General features: G+C 35.0%; 2 protein-coding genes and 1 pseudogene across 2 annotated transcripts; 2 read left to right on the top strand and 1 right to left on the bottom strand.

Annotated features, from left to right (window-relative positions):
• The first annotated feature begins 2221 nt into the window (after positions 1–2221).
• LOC140825345 (cytochrome P450 98A3-like) lies at positions 2222–5224 on the top strand. Its single transcript, XM_073187068.1, has 3 exons — positions 2222–2741; positions 3740–4137; positions 4336–5224. Exons 1-3 carry the CDS (start codon positions 2258–2260, stop codon positions 4981–4983), a joined length of 1530 nt encoding a protein of 509 aa, XP_073043169.1. The 5' UTR covers positions 2222–2257; the 3' UTR covers positions 4984–5224.
• A 303-nt stretch (positions 5225–5527) lies between these two features.
• LOC140828631 (pyrophosphate--fructose 6-phosphate 1-phosphotransferase subunit beta-like) lies at positions 5528–7774 on the bottom strand (annotated as a pseudogene).
• A 3058-nt stretch (positions 7775–10832) lies between these two features.
• Positions 10833–14913, top strand: LOC140825344 (pentatricopeptide repeat-containing protein At1g80270, mitochondrial-like). Its single transcript, XM_073187067.1, has 3 exons — positions 10833–11019; positions 12256–12847; positions 13566–14913. The coding sequence occupies exons 1-3, from the start codon at positions 10985–10987 to the stop codon at positions 14811–14813; spliced, it is 1875 nt and encodes a 624-aa protein (XP_073043168.1). The 5' UTR covers positions 10833–10984; the 3' UTR covers positions 14814–14913.
• Positions 14914–17809: the final 2896 nt, after the last annotated feature.

Here is a 17809-nt window from a genome sequence, read left to right as displayed (position 1 = left end):
GATTAATTACCGAAAATTCGAATTGTTTTCTCTCTCTCTCAATTACACTATAAAACTCGAATCGATCAAGCTTATTCAGCTTAATAAATCGCTAATCTAAAATTTTTTTTTAAAAAAATTTTATCGGAAGATCGATCGTCAAACATTCGAGGTGTTTATTCAATTGGTGCCACATGGATAATGAGTTCAAATTTTTAATTATCTAATGATTTTTACAGTGTCTGCAAGTTATATAATTATATATATCCATAATATAATATTTATTTTGTCTAAGAAATAAACTAAAAAAATAAGAAATTATAATTTTTCGAGTGAGTTTATTATATACAAATCACAAAGATGATGTTTTGACGTTGACTATCCAAAAATAATTTATTAATTATTTTGAATTATTAAAAACTAATTTTTCAAGGAAATAATTTTTTTTTATATGAATATAAAATTAAATTAATTTTTCACGAAATAGTATATATACTAAAAAAAATATCCTTGGTCAGATATGAACCTACTTGTCTTGTGACTCCACCTACCCACAGATTGAAGCACGTGGAGCTTGTATAATTTTATATTCTTCCATCGACCCATATTAATTAATTCAATTTCGATTGTTTTTTAGTTGGAATAAATTATTAAATGTGAACGATTTTTCTAAATATTATCCTATTGGAAAATAATGATCAATTCAATTAAACAATTTTTTTAATACCAATTCAGACTAAACAAGAACTTTGATAATATTCAATATATAGGCTGCATCGTGTGATTAAATGTGAGTCGATGTCACAAAATAAAAGCACGTGATCGAGTAAATAGCTTGAATTTGAATTATCAAATAAAGAATGTGGTCCTTTTTTTATAATTCTCGTATTGTCACGAAATGGGTAATAAAAATAGCGACTGGAAATTTAATTTAACATTTAATAGAGTGGACGTGTTGTTGAGACTATTAGGGCACATGCATTGTCAACGACTGTTTTTAAGACAGTTTGGTGAAATCTTTGTGATTTGGAGAGTTGTTTTAATACATAATATAGTAGATTTCTTGTGAGACGGTCTCACGAATCTTTATCTCTGAGATATGTCAACCCTACCGATATTCACAATAAAAAGTAATACTTTTAGCATAAAAATAATACTTTTTCATGAATGACCCAAATAAGATATCCGTCTCACAAAATACGACCCGTGAGATCGTTTTACACAAGGTTTTGTCTATATTGAGTGTGTCTCTTATGAAACAGTCTCAACACCATCGATATTCACAATAAAAAGTAATATTCATAACATAAAAAATAATATGTTTTCATGAATAACTCAAATAAAATATTCATCTAATAAAATACAACGAATCGACATGATTGGCCTGTGTGGAATCATCTATCTATTGTGTATGGCATTTAAAGCTAGGGGTATATCATTCAGGCCAGGTCCAAATAATAGTCTTAAATACATGTACGGTGCATGTTTAAAGCAACACCAACAAAATTTCGAGACAGCGATGACAATTACATCTATTTTGAAATATGGTGCTCCAGGTCATCAAAACACTCAAATTTTAAAATTTCATATGCTCAAACTTCTTTAAAAGTAAATGTGATTATTCAAATTTCAAGCTACTTTCAACTACTATCTTAATAATGCATTTAAGAATAAAAATTAATTAAATAATAAATGTGAGAGTTTAATTAACTTTTTGAAAATGGTGCCAATCATCTCAAAAAATAGTTGGGAGTGAATTTAGGCCCAAATCTATATCAGTATCAGAATTCCAATTACCTAATAGTCAAATATTGAGCAGATTTTTTGTGAGATGTCCTCTCGAATCTTTATCTGTGACACGAGTTAATCTTATTTATAATAAAAATTAATATTTTTTCATGAATGACCTAAATAAGAGATATGTCTCATAAAATACGACCCATTAAATCATCTCACAAGTTTTTGCCTAAAATATTATACTGAGAGTTGCTGTTTTAATTGTTAATTTTGAAAAGAAAATTTCCGAAAATTATTTGATAAATTATTACTTGGGAATTAAAATTGATTGATAAATTTCAAAATTAACGAAGGTTATTTGATAAATTATTACTTGGGAATTAAAATTAATTGATAAATAAACTAATTCGTAATCAAATAAATAAAACATTAGATTTAGTTTTCAGCTACCCATGTTGAAGTAGGTGGTGGCTTCGATTTCCAATATATATTCCGCCCATATATTTATTCTTCACAACTTGGGTCTCAACCCTGTCATTCCATGGCTCTACCACTGCTATTCCTCGCATTTCTCACAATTTTCATAGCCTATAAACTCTACCAACGCCTCCGTTTCAAGCTCCCCCCCGGCCCGCGTCCTCGCCCCATCGTCGGGAACCTCTACGACATCAAACCCGTCTTCGTGCGCTGCTTCACCGAGTGGGCTGAAGTCTACGGCCCCATCTTCTCTGTGTACCTGGGATCCCATCTAAATGTTGTAGTTAACTCGGCAGAGTTAGCTAAACAAGTCTTGAGAGACAATGATCAGCAGTTGGCTTACAGGAACAGGACTAGAATGATTTCAAGGTTCAGCAAGAATGGCATGGATTTGATATGGGCCGATTATGGTCCACACTATGTAAAGGTTAGGAAATTGTGTACTCTTGAGCTCTTCTCGATGAAGAGGGTCGAGTCTTTGAAGCCCATCAGAGAAGACGAGGTTACCTACATGATTGAGTCCATTTACAAAGACAGCATTAAGCCTGGTAAAGATTTTAGCTTTTGTGGTTGATCCTTTCTTTATACATCCTTTTATTTTCTCGAGTGTTGAGCTTGATATTTTAATTTTCTTTTTTATTGTTTCTGTCTGTTGTCTGGGATTTATGGGTTGCTTTAATGATGCTAGATAGTCCTTTTCCCCCTTTCTGAAGCGTTTTGGTCTGAGCTTTTATGCCACTTAAATTTCAAGATAATAAACAAGTACTGGTTTTATGTTCTGATCCACACATGAAGGCAGAAGGATGTTTTTTTCTCCTTTAGCTTGTTTTGTTATCACCATTCAATAATGCTCAGGTTTTGGTAGTTGATGGTCTTCTCTTTTGTGTGAAATTGTGTCTCCTTGTTACTTGAAGGGGTTTGGGCTGTTAAATGGAGATGTGTTGGTAGGTGAGACTTAAAAGCATATTGCTGTGAAGAAGATCACCCGTGGATAATGTACGTATAGAGTGAGGTGAAAACCATAGGAATCCTTGTGAAATTTGATGGTTTAATTATCACTCTTGGAATTTATTTATTTTTTCTTTAGATTTGGTATGATTGAGGGCTCAGTGGTTCATGAAAGGTGGTGTATTTTCGAATTCTTGGAGAATAACAGACCTAAATATTTAAATATTCTTTAGAAGGGCTACGGATTTTGGGCTACCTCAAGGGATTATATGATTTCAGGACTGTGAAACCTAGAATTAGTGTTCGATGTAGAAACTGGAAATTTAACATTTCAGTGGGCGATACTTTCATTCTTAAACTATACGAATAAAACTTTTAACTTTTTTTTTTGGGGTGGGGGTGGGGTGGGGTGGGGGGAGGCAAACACCGATTCTTGATACCGCCGGATCTATTGTGATCCGCAGATTATGTGGATGCGGTGGGAGATCTTAGAAATTTGATCCGAATGTTTACAGCCTCTTCGTGTGAATTAATCGAAATGGATTCGACAATTGGCTGGAAAATGGAAATTGAGTTCTTACGCATTGTGTTATTGCAGAAAATAAGGGAAAGGCTTTGGAGCTGCGCGAGTACTTGGGAATGGCAGCGTTCCTGCACATTACAAGATTGAGTTTTGGAAAGAGGTTCATGGACTCAAACGGCGTGATTGACAAACAGGGGCAAGAGTTGAAATATATTTTGGACAATGCAATTAAGTTGGGTTCCAAGAAATCATTTTCAGACTTCCTCCCATGGTTTAGGTACTTGTTCAAGTCTGAAAATGCTGCACTGGACGAGCATGACACTTTAGCGAATGACTTTACAATTAAGATAATGGAGGAACACACTCTTGCACGCAAGAAGTCGGGGAGCACCAAGAGCCATTTCGTGGATGCATTGCTAACTCTTCAAAAGGAGTATGATCTCAGCGACGACTCCGTTATTACTCTCCTTTGGGTAAGTTGACGGTTAGAAATCAACAATTATCATGTGTAGTTGTTTATGTGGCACTGTGATTGAAATGTAGGTCCGAGCTACTTAATGGTTTTAAAGATTTAAGTAGCACTTCTGCTCGGGTCTGTTTAAGATATGCCATAGCATTCTTATGTAATCAAGATTATGATGTTTACACATCAACAATCTAAATGCATGCAGGATATGGTGTCAGCAGGAATGGACACTGTCACCATCACTGTGGAATGGGGGATGGCGGAGATGGTGAGGAACCCAAGAGTTCAACAGAAAATTCAAGAAGAACTCGATCGTGTAATCGGTCAGGATCGTATCATGACAGAAGCCGACATCCCGAATCTCCCCTACTTACAATGTGTGGTGAAGGAGTGCTTTCGGGTTCACCCCCCAACACCTTTGTTACTCCCTCACAAGGCAAATTCCAATGTCAAGATTGGTGGTTACGACATCCCCAAGGGATCCACCGTGAACGTCAACCTCTGGTCCCTTGCTCGGGATCCTGCTGTGTGGAAGGCCCCCCTCGAATTCTGGCCCGAAAGGTTCCTTGAGGAGGATATTGACATGAAGGGCACTGATTATCGGCTTCTCCCATTTGGGTCAGGGAGACGTGTCTGCCCCGGTGCGCAACTCGCTATCAACTTCGTGACGTCCATTTTGGGGCACATGCTGCACCATTTCACTTGGACTATGCCCGCAGGAATGCGGCCTGAAGATATAGATATGAACGAGCAACCGGGATTGGTTATCTACATGAAAACGCCTTTCAAAGCTGTTCCGACTCCAAGATTGTCCGACGATTTGTGCAAGCGCGTCGCCGTGGGAAATGTTTGAGTTTGTGCAAATCTTTGGATTTAACACGATCATTTTCTATGGCAGGAGGACGCCATTTTACCATATAGTTTACTTTTGGATGTCATTCTTCAAGACTTGATTCTGTATACTTATGAAAGTCATCGACAGTTATTTAGTAATGTGATGTATTTCCATCAATATTTGAGACTTGTAACTTTATTCTCCGTTTAATTTAAGTTATGCAGCTCCAAGCAGATTATATTAATCTAGCACTTGTATTCTCAGGCGCCTTTTGGTTTTTTATTTAAAAAAAAAATCCTATCATGTTCCCAAAAGTCGAATAGAAGGGTTGAGAAGGCAATTTATTTATTTTGTATTTTTTGAAGAAGCGAAATTCGTATGGTAGAGAAGTTATACAATATATATATCGTAGTTCAAATAATCGTTTTAATTTTCTCAATTTGTTGGCGTCGCAACCGCGTCCATGCCCACACAATTAGATGAGCACGCACATTATGTATGAGGAACTCTGAAATTTAAAAAATCCATGCCCACACAATCTAGATGAGCATGCACATTATGTATGAGGAACTCTGAAATTTAACAAACGCGTTATTTATATTCCTGTAAGCCATAAGGAATCCTATATCTGAGAATTCTAAGTCTGTGTACCGAATTCAAGCATCGAAGTGTGATTGATGTTATTTGCTGTTGGACCAGAAAACTGAACCGGCCCTGTTACAGATCTCAAATGCATCAGTTTATATAAATTTCAATATTATTCATATGTATTACTCAAATCGAATTAATGTAATTAAATACAAGTTTTTCATCGTTCTTGGATAATAATATGGCGTAGATTGCTGAAGAACACATGCCTTATTCGACTTGCGTAGAGATAAATAAACAATCAAACAATAATTGGCTCAAACGAACTCAAAATTTTGACGAATGACAGATGATTCATGTTGATATTTTGGCTATATATCACGTAGTTTTCTTAGATATGGGTAGATAACGTTCTTGCCTTTTTTTTTTTTTGTGGCATTCAGGTTTCCTGTGCAGTTAATAACAGATGGAATTACCTGGATTAACATATCGATTCTTCATAGCCCATTCGTCACGCATGGCTTCAAATTTTTTGAAAGGAGCTCCTGGTGCGCAAAAGAGAGTGAAAATATTCCAACTTTAGTACCAGCCTCAGGAAGATGTATAACGGCAGTTACAGATCCATAACATCCATTGAAATTTACCTTCAAGTTCCACCATTGCCTTCTTAATCACGGGTTTAAACTTTCCTGGAGAAAGATCGGGTATTGTCACAAAACAGAAAGGACAATTGAAGGTGTCATAAGATACAAGTTCAAGTCATTCAGAGGCAACGGTACCCTGTCTCCTTTCCACATTCATCAAAGAAGTCAAAGCTGTTCCTCCTACACTCCATTTCTCAACTGGAGCACCCAAGTTCCCCACCTGAAAAATATGCACAGCTACTAAAGGCTCCATGAATTCTGTGATTAGTCTTGTTGAAAAAGAAACCATTAGAGCACCAGAAAACTGAGAAGGAAATAGAAGAAGGAAGACCTAACCGAGGAGATCAGACCAGTCTTGCCAGAATGGAGTAGTACTCCAGCAGCATAACCCAATGCATAGCAGTAGTTTGAATCAAAGTTAGAAGGCAAACCACATCTACCTTCGTAACTGGAAAAGAAAAACAAAAATGAAACCAAGAAGTAAAATAGCCATCATTCCTTGTTATTTTCTGATAATATTCCTAGAGGCTGATAAAACAATGAAATGTCAGTGTAATATTTAATTCTATGAAACATTGAAAGTTGACGAGTTTAAAGTTATTGCTTACCCAAAAAAATGATTGTCCCTTAAACTCTTTATTGTATAAACCCTGTTTTTTTTCTGGATTCCAATTCAGTTTCAACCATCTGGATAAGCATTTTCTCTGTTTCTATTTTTGCAACCTAAAATGAAACAGTAAAATAGTACAATGATAAAGAACAAATAGTATAAAGTACTATCATGTTATTCTCTCAAGCTCTATTAAATAAGGATTGGGAATAAGTCAAGAATGAGAGTAAAATGAAGGGCCGATGATAAAGCAATGAATACCTGCACATTTCCATATGGATCTCTTTCCAGCATTAGTTGCTCCTGAATTGCTTGTGGAAGAAGTTCAAAGAGGCCGTGAGATTGACTCGTGAGTTTCTTCTTCCACATTCCACCTTCATCAACAACATCATGAGCGAGAATTTCATTCAACTCTGCAATCAGTTGTTGCACCTGATACACAAGGATGAAGTAATGTTCGTAAATCATATATTTTCTTCAATAACTCAATAATTTTTAAGATGGTACGACAAGTTGAGGAAGTTTTTAAAAGATAGATGCAACATATATGCTTCTAATAGGAGTCAAACCTCTGGGATAAAATCAATCAAGCCTTCCGGTATAAGTATGACCCCATAATTGTAGCCAACTTCAGCACGTTTACAGATCACATCGGTAATATAATCTGTAACGTTCTTTATAGTCTGTTTCTTTGCTGCAACCTGCAGGAAAAACTAACCATTTATGAAATTCATAAGAATTTTTTGATTAATTCCCTAATAACCCCTCCATTTGATTTTCTGGTGCTCTTTCTGTTTTTACGATCCCTACAATGCTAGTTGCCAATCAAATGTCAAATATTAAAAAAATAACCAAAGAATACCTCTTCACCAATTATAGTTATATTGGGATGAGTCTGCAAAGCGCACTCCAATGTTATGTGAGAAGCAGCACGGCCCATAAGCCTCACAACTATGCATGACGATTTTTAGGTAAGATTATAATTGAGGCACAAATTGTAACACAACTTACAGAAAAACAATAACAAGCATGAGGTCGAAAATAAAAGTAAAACAGAGAGAAAGAAGGATGACTGGATGAGAGAATTTCACGTCAAAGTAGCATTTCATCATTTAAAAAGCTCGAGTATAGTGAATAAAAGAACTAAAGTTCATGCACTTCAAATGCAGTTAAATAAAGAGACAGAAGATCCTGACATATTTGGTAATCCACAAATAAATGGAGAATGTGATTTATTTACTCCAATAAAAGGGAATGTACTCATGTAAAATGGCAAAAGAGAACACTGAAGGAAAATCAAGAAGAAACATCAAGCATATTCAAAATGTTCAAAAATTTCTAAAATCCAAAGTAACTTGTCACATTCAGGATGAAAATGAAGATCAGCGGATCTCAAATCAATTTTTGCATTTGGAACTACGGGGGCCAATGGATTGTAATGTCAGCATGGGGAAGCATTCCATCATTCAAATTACTAGAATAGTCATCAAGCTGGCATGTTGCAATTGGACCATACAAGTTAGTTCAAGACTCAGTTCAAATTAAAAGAGGGTTTAATTACAATCCCCTGCCTGGAAGAGTTTTTATTAGTGTATCAGAACACATAGTGATTGTCCTCTCAACGATGTCGAACACCTAAATCATATCATGTAGGGAAGTTGAGCATTTTATGGTGGAAAGATGTGTAAAATGAATTCGGTCTCATTTAGAATGACTCTCACATCAAGGCAAAATCGTAGTTACGCCTCAATGGCTTATGGTTTACAATTAAGGACTTGTAAACATGAAAGCTACTCCTATGCTCACTTAGATGATAGATAGAACTCCTCCATTGGTAGCAAAAAGAGTAACGGAAGTTGTTGTGACAAAATGTTTTACCTTGCATGCTGTATCAAATCCAAAGCTTGTGGGAACTTCTTTACATTTCAGGTCACCATCTATTGTCTTAGGACATCCAATAACCCGAGTTTTCAATTTTCTCCCCCTGAAATGTTTATGCAACAACTAGACTTGATCAGAGCTGTAGCAGAAATCAAAATAATTATCCAGGGGAATAATATCTACCTAAAATTTTCCGCAAGAAGACAGGCATTAATGTTTGAATCATCTCCTCCTATGACTACCAGTCCATCTAAATCAAGCTTCTTTGCTGTGTCTTCTGCCTGGCTGAACTGAGGAAACATAATGTAGGCACAAGGTGCAATGACACAGTGAGATAATTAATAAGGTCCACAGTTTTTAAAATTTACCATACTCTTTAATCATCAGTCTTTAAAAAAATTCCGCCTAACAATAATATATAGAATTTCTCTAGGATTGTTAAACCAATTATTTTAGGGACACATGCTTGCTTACACAGGCTCATTAGGACTCCCCAAGTTGTCCGTTGACAAGCAAATATGGGTTGCTCTTCTAGTCACTTTGGAAAATGACAAAAATTTAAAAAGAAAAAAATTAGTAGAACTAGACTAAAATTTAGGAATACAAAGACCAATACACAAATAAACAAATATACATAATCAAAATCATAATTTTTCACGCTAAAAAATGAAACAAGTCGAGGTTCCGTGGTTGGAGCCAGTGGTTCATTGAAGGCTTGAAACTTGGCTTGCGTCGAGAAGCAAGGCCGAGCATGAAACAAGTCGAGGTTCCGTGGTCGGGGCCAGTGGTTCATTGAAACTGGGCTTGTGTCGCAAGGCCGAGCCTCAAGAGTGAAGGCTACTTGCATGCCGTTTTGGCTTTTGATTAACATGCTTTGTGGTAAACAAGACTAGTGATATGAATCAACAGATACGTAGAATTCAATTAAAATCAAAATATGAGCGTCTGGATTTCTAAAATTTCAAAACTATAAAAACATAACTCATGCTGTCATGCCACATCATGCACAACCATTCCACGCGTAGGCGCATAGCGCGTAGCGTAGGGCGTTTTTGAGAATTCAAGACAATAGCGCTTAATCATCCCCGAATTAATTCAGTCACCACTATCCTAAACATCACAACATATAGCATTTGGAGTGACTTCACACGCACGATTTCAGAAGTAAAAAAAACCTGGATTTCCGGCAGCTGAACTTGGACTCTTGGAGGACCATCGACGACATTGAAGGGCTTCCTGAGAACCTCAGGCAGTGGGAGGGAGACTTCTAGGCGGCTCGCCTGTACCTCGCTGTAATCGGAAGCTGATCTCCCCGGCAGCGTTGCTCCTGAAGTCAGAGATCGAAATAGAGTTTTGTTAGATGGAAAAGTATGAATGATCAGCAAGAATGGGAGATGTGAGTAGTGTGTGTGGTGGATTGCGATGCAAGGAAGATGGAGAGGGCTTAGAATGCGGGAGCTTGGTTTGGAGAAGCGTTCAAATCTTATTGAAGTTTACGCCTGCCTACACTATACTAAAAGCAAACTATTTTTGCATGGCCCGATACTGATAACCACCATATTTTATAATTAATTAAATATCATATATTAAATTATTTTTTTATGTTTTGTATCGATTTTTGTCCTAAAAAAGATACGTAATTTCATAAAATATAAATACGTTTTGTTACGATAATCAGATAGTGCAAACACATAATTTTTTGACAAAGTTTGAATGTAAATTTAAGTTTGAGTCTAAGAAATTAAAGCAAATTTATGCTAACTCATATGTTTACAAACTCGACCTTCTGGTGTGATTTATATAATAATCATATACGAATGAATTAAGTTATGTACAATAATTCAAGTACAAATTTATTAATTTATAAATAAATCAAATTTTGAAATAAATTTGACTGTTATTTTGATGATATTGTTCGTAGGTTATATAAGCTACATCAAGTTACATGGTGGATATGGTGATGCATAATTAGATCGCAAGCCAAGAATCATTAATTGAATAAAAAATTTAATAAACGATAATTAATTTGCAAAAATAAATATTCGTTATGTGAATTTCTTTTGCATAGACATATGAAAATGAAATTTAAAAAATCCCTTTAATTAATTTTATATGTTGATTTATTTTAAACTTGGAGAAATTAAGAGACGCCAATGGAAAATTTCAGCCCCTTGAATCCTAATAGCGAGGGTCCTGTTTGGAAAGGATTTAGGGTTTAGAAATCCCAATCCCAGTACCGTTGCCATTTCAGTTATAATTCAATTTCAGAGCCAAGTTCAGAATATCGGTATTTAGTATGTGGGCACTTCGTAGAGCCTCCATAAGTCTCAAGTAATTCATTTTACTTTTTATTGCATTAGTCATTGAGTTTTTCTGAGCGAAGACTTGTTTTTTTAAAAAAAAATTGCTCCATCATTCTGCATTTCTTATCCACGGTAGTGATTTTTTTTTGGATATATTTGTAATGAGTTTCCGGTATGTTGATTGAGTTTTCTTATTTGTTAGCTGCGCGTTAGTGTTTTCGTGAGCTATTAAAGGTAGCAAAGAAAAGTCAGAACTACTGTTTTCAGCTTTATTTTTCTTGGTTAACTTAAAAATTTGTGGTGCCATTTTACCGTTTGTGGTATAAGCTGCAGATGCAAGATTTTCTCATGCGTTTGCTGTGCAAATATTTTTGTTTTGTGCACAGAATGGCATGTGTGATGTAGTATTTTTGTATCTTGAAGTTTTGTTATGGTGAAGTTTTCGTTTCCATTTGATGATGAAGTCAGACAGGAGAAAGAGAAGCTAACTTGGACAATCTGTAGCTTAGCTGTTACAAGCCTGGATCGTGGGTAGATCATTTTCGTGTGCCTGCGTAATTTAGTTAGGTTGTATTGTTGCCTGTTGGTTGAGTTTTATTTTTGACCAGCAGGAAAACACAATAGGAGAAAGAAGAGAAAGTGGTTGATGATGGAAGAATAATCTATTTTGAGTGTCAGATACACATTTTAGTACCACTTATTTAAATATGGTTCTGTCCTGAAGTCATCTACCCCCTTCCCCAAATTGAAATCGTTTGTTCTTTATGTAGATTATTTTGTATATATTTACTGCATGTGAAATTTGTTGGTGAAATTCCTGAGAGTGGATATTGTTGGAAATGTAAGTAAGATTTGTTCCGTGGAAACATAGTATGAAAGGAGACATGACTGTTTCTTGAATGTTTTCTCTCTATCATAAAAGGTAGATAAAGGAAGGATTAAGCTAGAAAGATAGAGCTCTGCATACACCTAGACACCATGGAATCGGGCCGCTGTTTTGAACCTGTTTCTTGATTCTTCTTATGAACACATAATTAAGGATGTTACAATCGCTTCACCAATGTAGTTCTTTTCTTGGCATTACTTTCGGAACCCGTTTGACTTCTTTTTGCTGTGGCGTAATTGCTATTATATGAATTCTACTGCTTCTGCCTGGATAGTTGTAACTAATCTTTTTCTTTTTCTGGTGTTCTTTAGAACTGCTTGTTTTCTTTGAAATCATCTTGTTGTATTGATTGTGATATGCAAACTGTTTGTGATTCAGGAATCGTTTATTCATCTTAGGCGGCACACACATTTTCTTCGTAAAATCAGAAATTGCTAGTCGTTATCTGGGAAGTTACAATCCTCTATTTATTGAGTCTGAAGTACTACTTGATGGGCTGCTTTCTTCAACTAAATTCTATAACCCATCATCCAGTTCAAAGTTATACATGGCTGTACACACCTTTTCTTCAAAGGCCAGTACTGAGAGCAGTGGAGAAAACAGTGATGATTTGGGGGATGGTTTTTCTGAACTCGGAGGTCCTGCTGATGCTATTCAAGAAGCTTTATCTGGAGATGAAAACATTGACGGCTTGATATCTGAATCAGATGCATCTGAAGAGGATGCCGCTGTTGGTTATATGGATAATGTGTTTTCGGAATTAGGCACCGAGGTTGATGGTGGAGAGAAAAAATCTTCGACAACAAGAGCTACATTGCCTTTGACTGAGGCTATCCTAGCTGCTCGCCCTTTAACTATTTACAAGGTTCTGGATAAGTGGGTTGAGGAAGGAAACAAAGTGACAAGAAAAGAAGTGACATCGACTTTTCTTCATCTTCGAAAAAGGAAATTGTTCTTAAAGGCGTTGAAGGTTTTATTTTAATTCCTCTGTTGCTTCATTTTCCTTTGTATAGCCATCATCGTCGATGCAAAGGCCTATTACGCATCATGATGAGCATGATATCATTTTCTGTGTTATTACTTCCTGTACTCAATCTTTTGATTTGTATTAAACCTCTTGAAAGATGTTAGGCCTGCTTCTTGTTATCCATTCTCCCCTATAGCCAATGCACGCTCGGAAAAAGGGCTTTCTCGATGAATATAACCAAACTAAATTATTGAACATATATTGTAATATGTTATCACGAGATTTCTGTATTTTAATTTATTGGTTTGCTGGATAAAGCCGGAATGGGTGGAAGCAGCTAAAAGAAATATGGCCTTATTCGAGTCTGAACACTATATGTTTGTAACATTAAGGGTTATTTTACTCCTATATGAGATCCAAAAACTTGCACAGGAAGGAAGTTAATGTCAAAAAGTATATTATGCTTTCTTCACTTTGATGTTTGCTTTCACTTTGTATTAATTGTTTTTGAAGATTTAGCTGTCTACATGAATCTAAAGCTACTCTTCTTTCTTCTTTTTCCCTAATCTGTTCGTACAACAACGTTTTGCATCCATGGGTGATGTTATCCTTTACCTTCTAGCAATGATACTTTTCTCTTGGGTATGCTGTTGTTGGTACTTCGATTCTATTCGTTTTCTGTAATCCATTGGTACTAACATCTAAGCTTGTTTTTGTACAGCTTTCAGAATGGTTGGAGTCAACAAAGCATCTTGATTTTCTAGAGAGAGATTATGCTTCTCATGTTGATTTAATTGCCAAAGCAAGTGGTATTTTTCAAGCAGATGATTACATTAATAAGATACCTGAATCCTTCAGAGGGGAACAAGTCTACCGGACATTTTTGGCTAACTGTGTTGCGACAACACATGTGAAAAAGTCCGAGGAAGTCTTCAATAAAATGAAGGATTTGAAATTCTCTTTGACAACCTTTACTTGCAACCAGCTGCTTATTCTATACAAGAGAACCAATAAGAAAAAAATTGCAGATGTTCTGTTGTTGATGGAGAAAGAAAATATTAAGCCATCCCTTTTCACGTACCAGCTTTTGATTGATGTTAAGGGGTTATCTAAAGATATATCTGGTATGGAACAGGTTGTCGAGACAATGAAGGCCGAAGGCCTGGAAGTTAATACTCGAATTCAAGCATCTCTTGCACGACACTATGCTGATAGCGGGCTGAAAAATAAAGCTGAGGCTGTGTTAAAAGAGATGGAAGGAGAAAACGTTCAGAAAAACCGTTGGACTTGTAAAATTCTTCTTCCTATTTATGCTTCTCTCGGAAGGGCTGATGAAGTTGATCGACTCTGGGAAGTTTGTAAGTCTAACCCTGGATCGGACGAGTGCATGGCTGCTATTGTAGCTTGGGGAAAGATCGATAGGATTGAAGAAGCGGAGGAAACTTTTGAGAAAATGTTGAAAATGTTGAAGAAGCCAGACTCGAAACATTTTTCTGTTCTACTCAAGGTTTACACAGACCATAAGATGATAGCGAAAGGAAAGGAACTGGTGAGGCGAATGGCGGAAACTTGTCCCAATATTTGGCCGTTGACTTTGGATTCACTTGTAAAACTATATATTGACGCAGGGGAAGTGGAAAAAGCGGACAAAATTCTTGATGTCACTTGTATAAGGAACCAAGGGAGACCAATGTTCACTTCTTTCTTAGCTGTAATGGATCAATATGCAAACAGGGGAGATATACCCAACACGGAGAAGATATTCCAAAAGATGAGACAAGCCGGCTATATCTCACGACTCCAACAGTATCAGTTACTTATTCGGGCATACACAAATGCCAAGTCCCCAGCTTATGGCTTCGCCGAGAGGATGAAGGCTGATAATATTTACCCGGATAAAGCGATGTCTGATCTGCTTGCTCAAGTTGATGCGTTTAGAAAGACAGAGGTGGATGAGTTGCTGGGATGAGGATGATGTAGGCTTTTTTAGATTATTTTGAAGGCCTGGTCTGGCTGAGATGGCTTCTTGAAATGTGAAATACAATAGAAATTGTATCGTGGTAGTTTTTTTACACCAAATTCGTTCATGAATTTTTACTTTATTATATTTTATTTTCTAATAAAAATAAAGTAATTTGGGGATGAAAATTTTATTAAAGACCAAAATAAGCTATAATAAGGTGGTTTACTGAATGATATAGTGTAGATGTATAAAACTCATATAAAACATTTTTTTTTGGAAACTTAGTTTTTAAATCCACTAGCATAGTGTATTTGTGTTCAGTTTATGTCAGACCCAAAAAAAATTCTACACCCCTGATTCATATAAAATGTTTATGTATTTCAAATGTCCACCACATATGTTTTCCGGACGAAATTTGGTATAAAAGATCAAAAATCTGAAACTAATATATGATATTTGAATATTGATTGTTTTAGATTTGGTACAAAAAAAAATTATAAGTACAAAATTTAAATAATTATATTAATGTCAACATTTGATACACTTGTTTGTGTGCTCAAATATCATATATTAGTACTAGATTTGAAAGAGTTGCTACTGAAATATCATATATTAGTATCACAATTTTTATGTTTTGTACTGATTTCATCCGCAAAAAGACATGAATCATTAATATCAATATTTGTTATACATATTTGAGTAATCAAAAATCATATATTAATATCATATCTGAAATATTTTGTACTGAAATATCATATATTAGCACCATATTTTTAATATTTCGTATCGATTTTATCCGAAAAAGATGTCATTAATATCAATATTTGTTATACATGTTCGGTACTAAGAAACATATATTAGTGTCAAATCCAAAATATTTTGTACTCAAATATCATAAACTTATGCCAGATTTTTCAATATTTTGTACTGAATTTCATCCGAGCAAACAATTTGGGCAACAGGTCGGGGGTGGGTTTGCCATCCCCATACAAGTATTCGAATTCCGTCCCCACCCCATACCTGTTCTGATCCTCGCTTTTCCTCGAATCCAAAACTGCGGGGATCAAATTCTCATTTCAACCCTTATCCCCGTTTCAAAAATATTAACGAGGTAAGATGAAGACGAGTTCAGAGATTTTCTCAAATCGAAACTTATTATTATTATTAGTGATTGATATTTATCAAATATTAATATTAATATTTTTTAAAAAGTAATAATATTATTATATTATTAATACTGATAATAATATTATTTTATTATTAATATTACTTTCGGGACGGGTTCGAAGATGAAGATAATAATTTCATATTCACCCCGAACTACTTCGGAGATTTTAAAAAATCACCGAACTCGAAAAAATCAAGGATCTCCATCCTCGTTTCGAGTTTTACTGCAGGACCTCAAACTCATGGAGAAAGTTGTCATCTCTAAATGAAATCTTGAATTTTCATTGAGTTCGATCTAGTATAATTGCTTATATAAATTCGGGAGAAGTGCTTTTATGTACGCCTGTCTCTCTCTACATCGCTAGGGCGGTAATGGCCCATTCTAATTGAGTTAGATATACAAAGTTTAATTTTTTAAAGCTTGCAAAACGAAATTGGAAACTATATAAATTAAAATTAGGAAATCCTCCTTCTGACCCCTCTCAGTCTGACTAAATGAGGCTGCCAACAAATCCATGTTTTTCCCCAAAAGCAGATCATGTAAGAACGTAGACTCGATTACGTCTTCATACATGGTAGGACTCTGTATCTAGACAAAATTCTGAAAATGGGAAACTTTCAATCTCCAATAATACTTCCCGTATATAATTTTTAGTGATGTTTTAATGCTTTTTATTTCAATATAATATATATTTCATATAAGTTTATAAAAAGAGCTGTAATAAAGCTTTGGATGAAACCCTAAAAAGAAACAATTTTATTTAAATTTAAATAAAATTGTTATTCACAGCTCTCCACGATTTTTCGTTGGAGCAAATGGTCATGGAAGTGTATAGCGGCCAGATTAACGTCTGCATGCATTGTCATAGTACCCATAAAAGACGTATCTGAATCTTGCGAACAAATCAGTCTAGATACCAACACCCGATGCCAACAAATGTATATACCATTTTGAAAAATTTCTCTTTGATTAGTATAAACTTAATACCACCAGTTTTCATTTTTGCGCTACGCTCCATAATTTGGAGGTTTTGAATTTTAATAAAACGGCAAGAAATGAAGCCGTCACGCATACTACTTGTTGTACAATAATTTAGTATGTATTCTTTTTACTACATAATAGGAATTATTTCTTATTTTGAATTTAAAAAGAAAATTCGTGGGATGAAGTTTCAAAACACATTTTTTAGATCCAACAGTATTAAATAGACGTGATTTATTTAAAGTTTTCAATCCAATTACAATGTTAATGAATTTTTGAGTTTCACGATTTCAAATTTATAATTCCAAATTCATCGATGTGAAATCCGATTAGCGCTCGTAAAACAATTATCGACAAGTTTTTGAAATATTTGAAACAATATTCTAAAAGGTGACGTCTAGGGCGACCGTCCACCGCCCCTGTTTTCGGATTCGTACATGAACCAGTCTAATGTAATATATAAAAAAATTTATTTATAATTTTTTTAAAAAGATTGTTTAATATGTTTTTCAGTTAATTTGTATCGGATAAAATTGATGATATGTCATTGATTTTGATATTGAATCCGACATAGTGAAATTATTCAAGAAATATGGAGATGAACAATAAGAAATAGATATCGAATAGGTCTCTTGTGAAACGAGCTCATATATCTTTATTCATGAAATGAATCAATCCGTCGATTAAGTATATAAAAAAAAAAAACCACCTAATTGCTATCTAGGTGGCTACCCGCTTATTTTTTTTTTAAACACTTGTTTTATTTATTTATTTATAAAAGTAACTCGTGATACATTCACGACTTTTGTAATTTATATTATTATTTTATATAAATAGCAAACAATTTGGAGTT

Source organism: Primulina eburnea, chromosome 3 (assembly GCF_022965805.1).
Source record: "Primulina eburnea isolate SZY01 chromosome 3, ASM2296580v1, whole genome shotgun sequence".
NCBI lineage: Eukaryota > Viridiplantae > Streptophyta > Magnoliopsida > Lamiales > Gesneriaceae > Primulina > Primulina eburnea.
The sequence above is the reverse complement of the archived record's forward strand: the minus strand, read 5'-3'. Positions and strand labels throughout refer to the sequence as shown.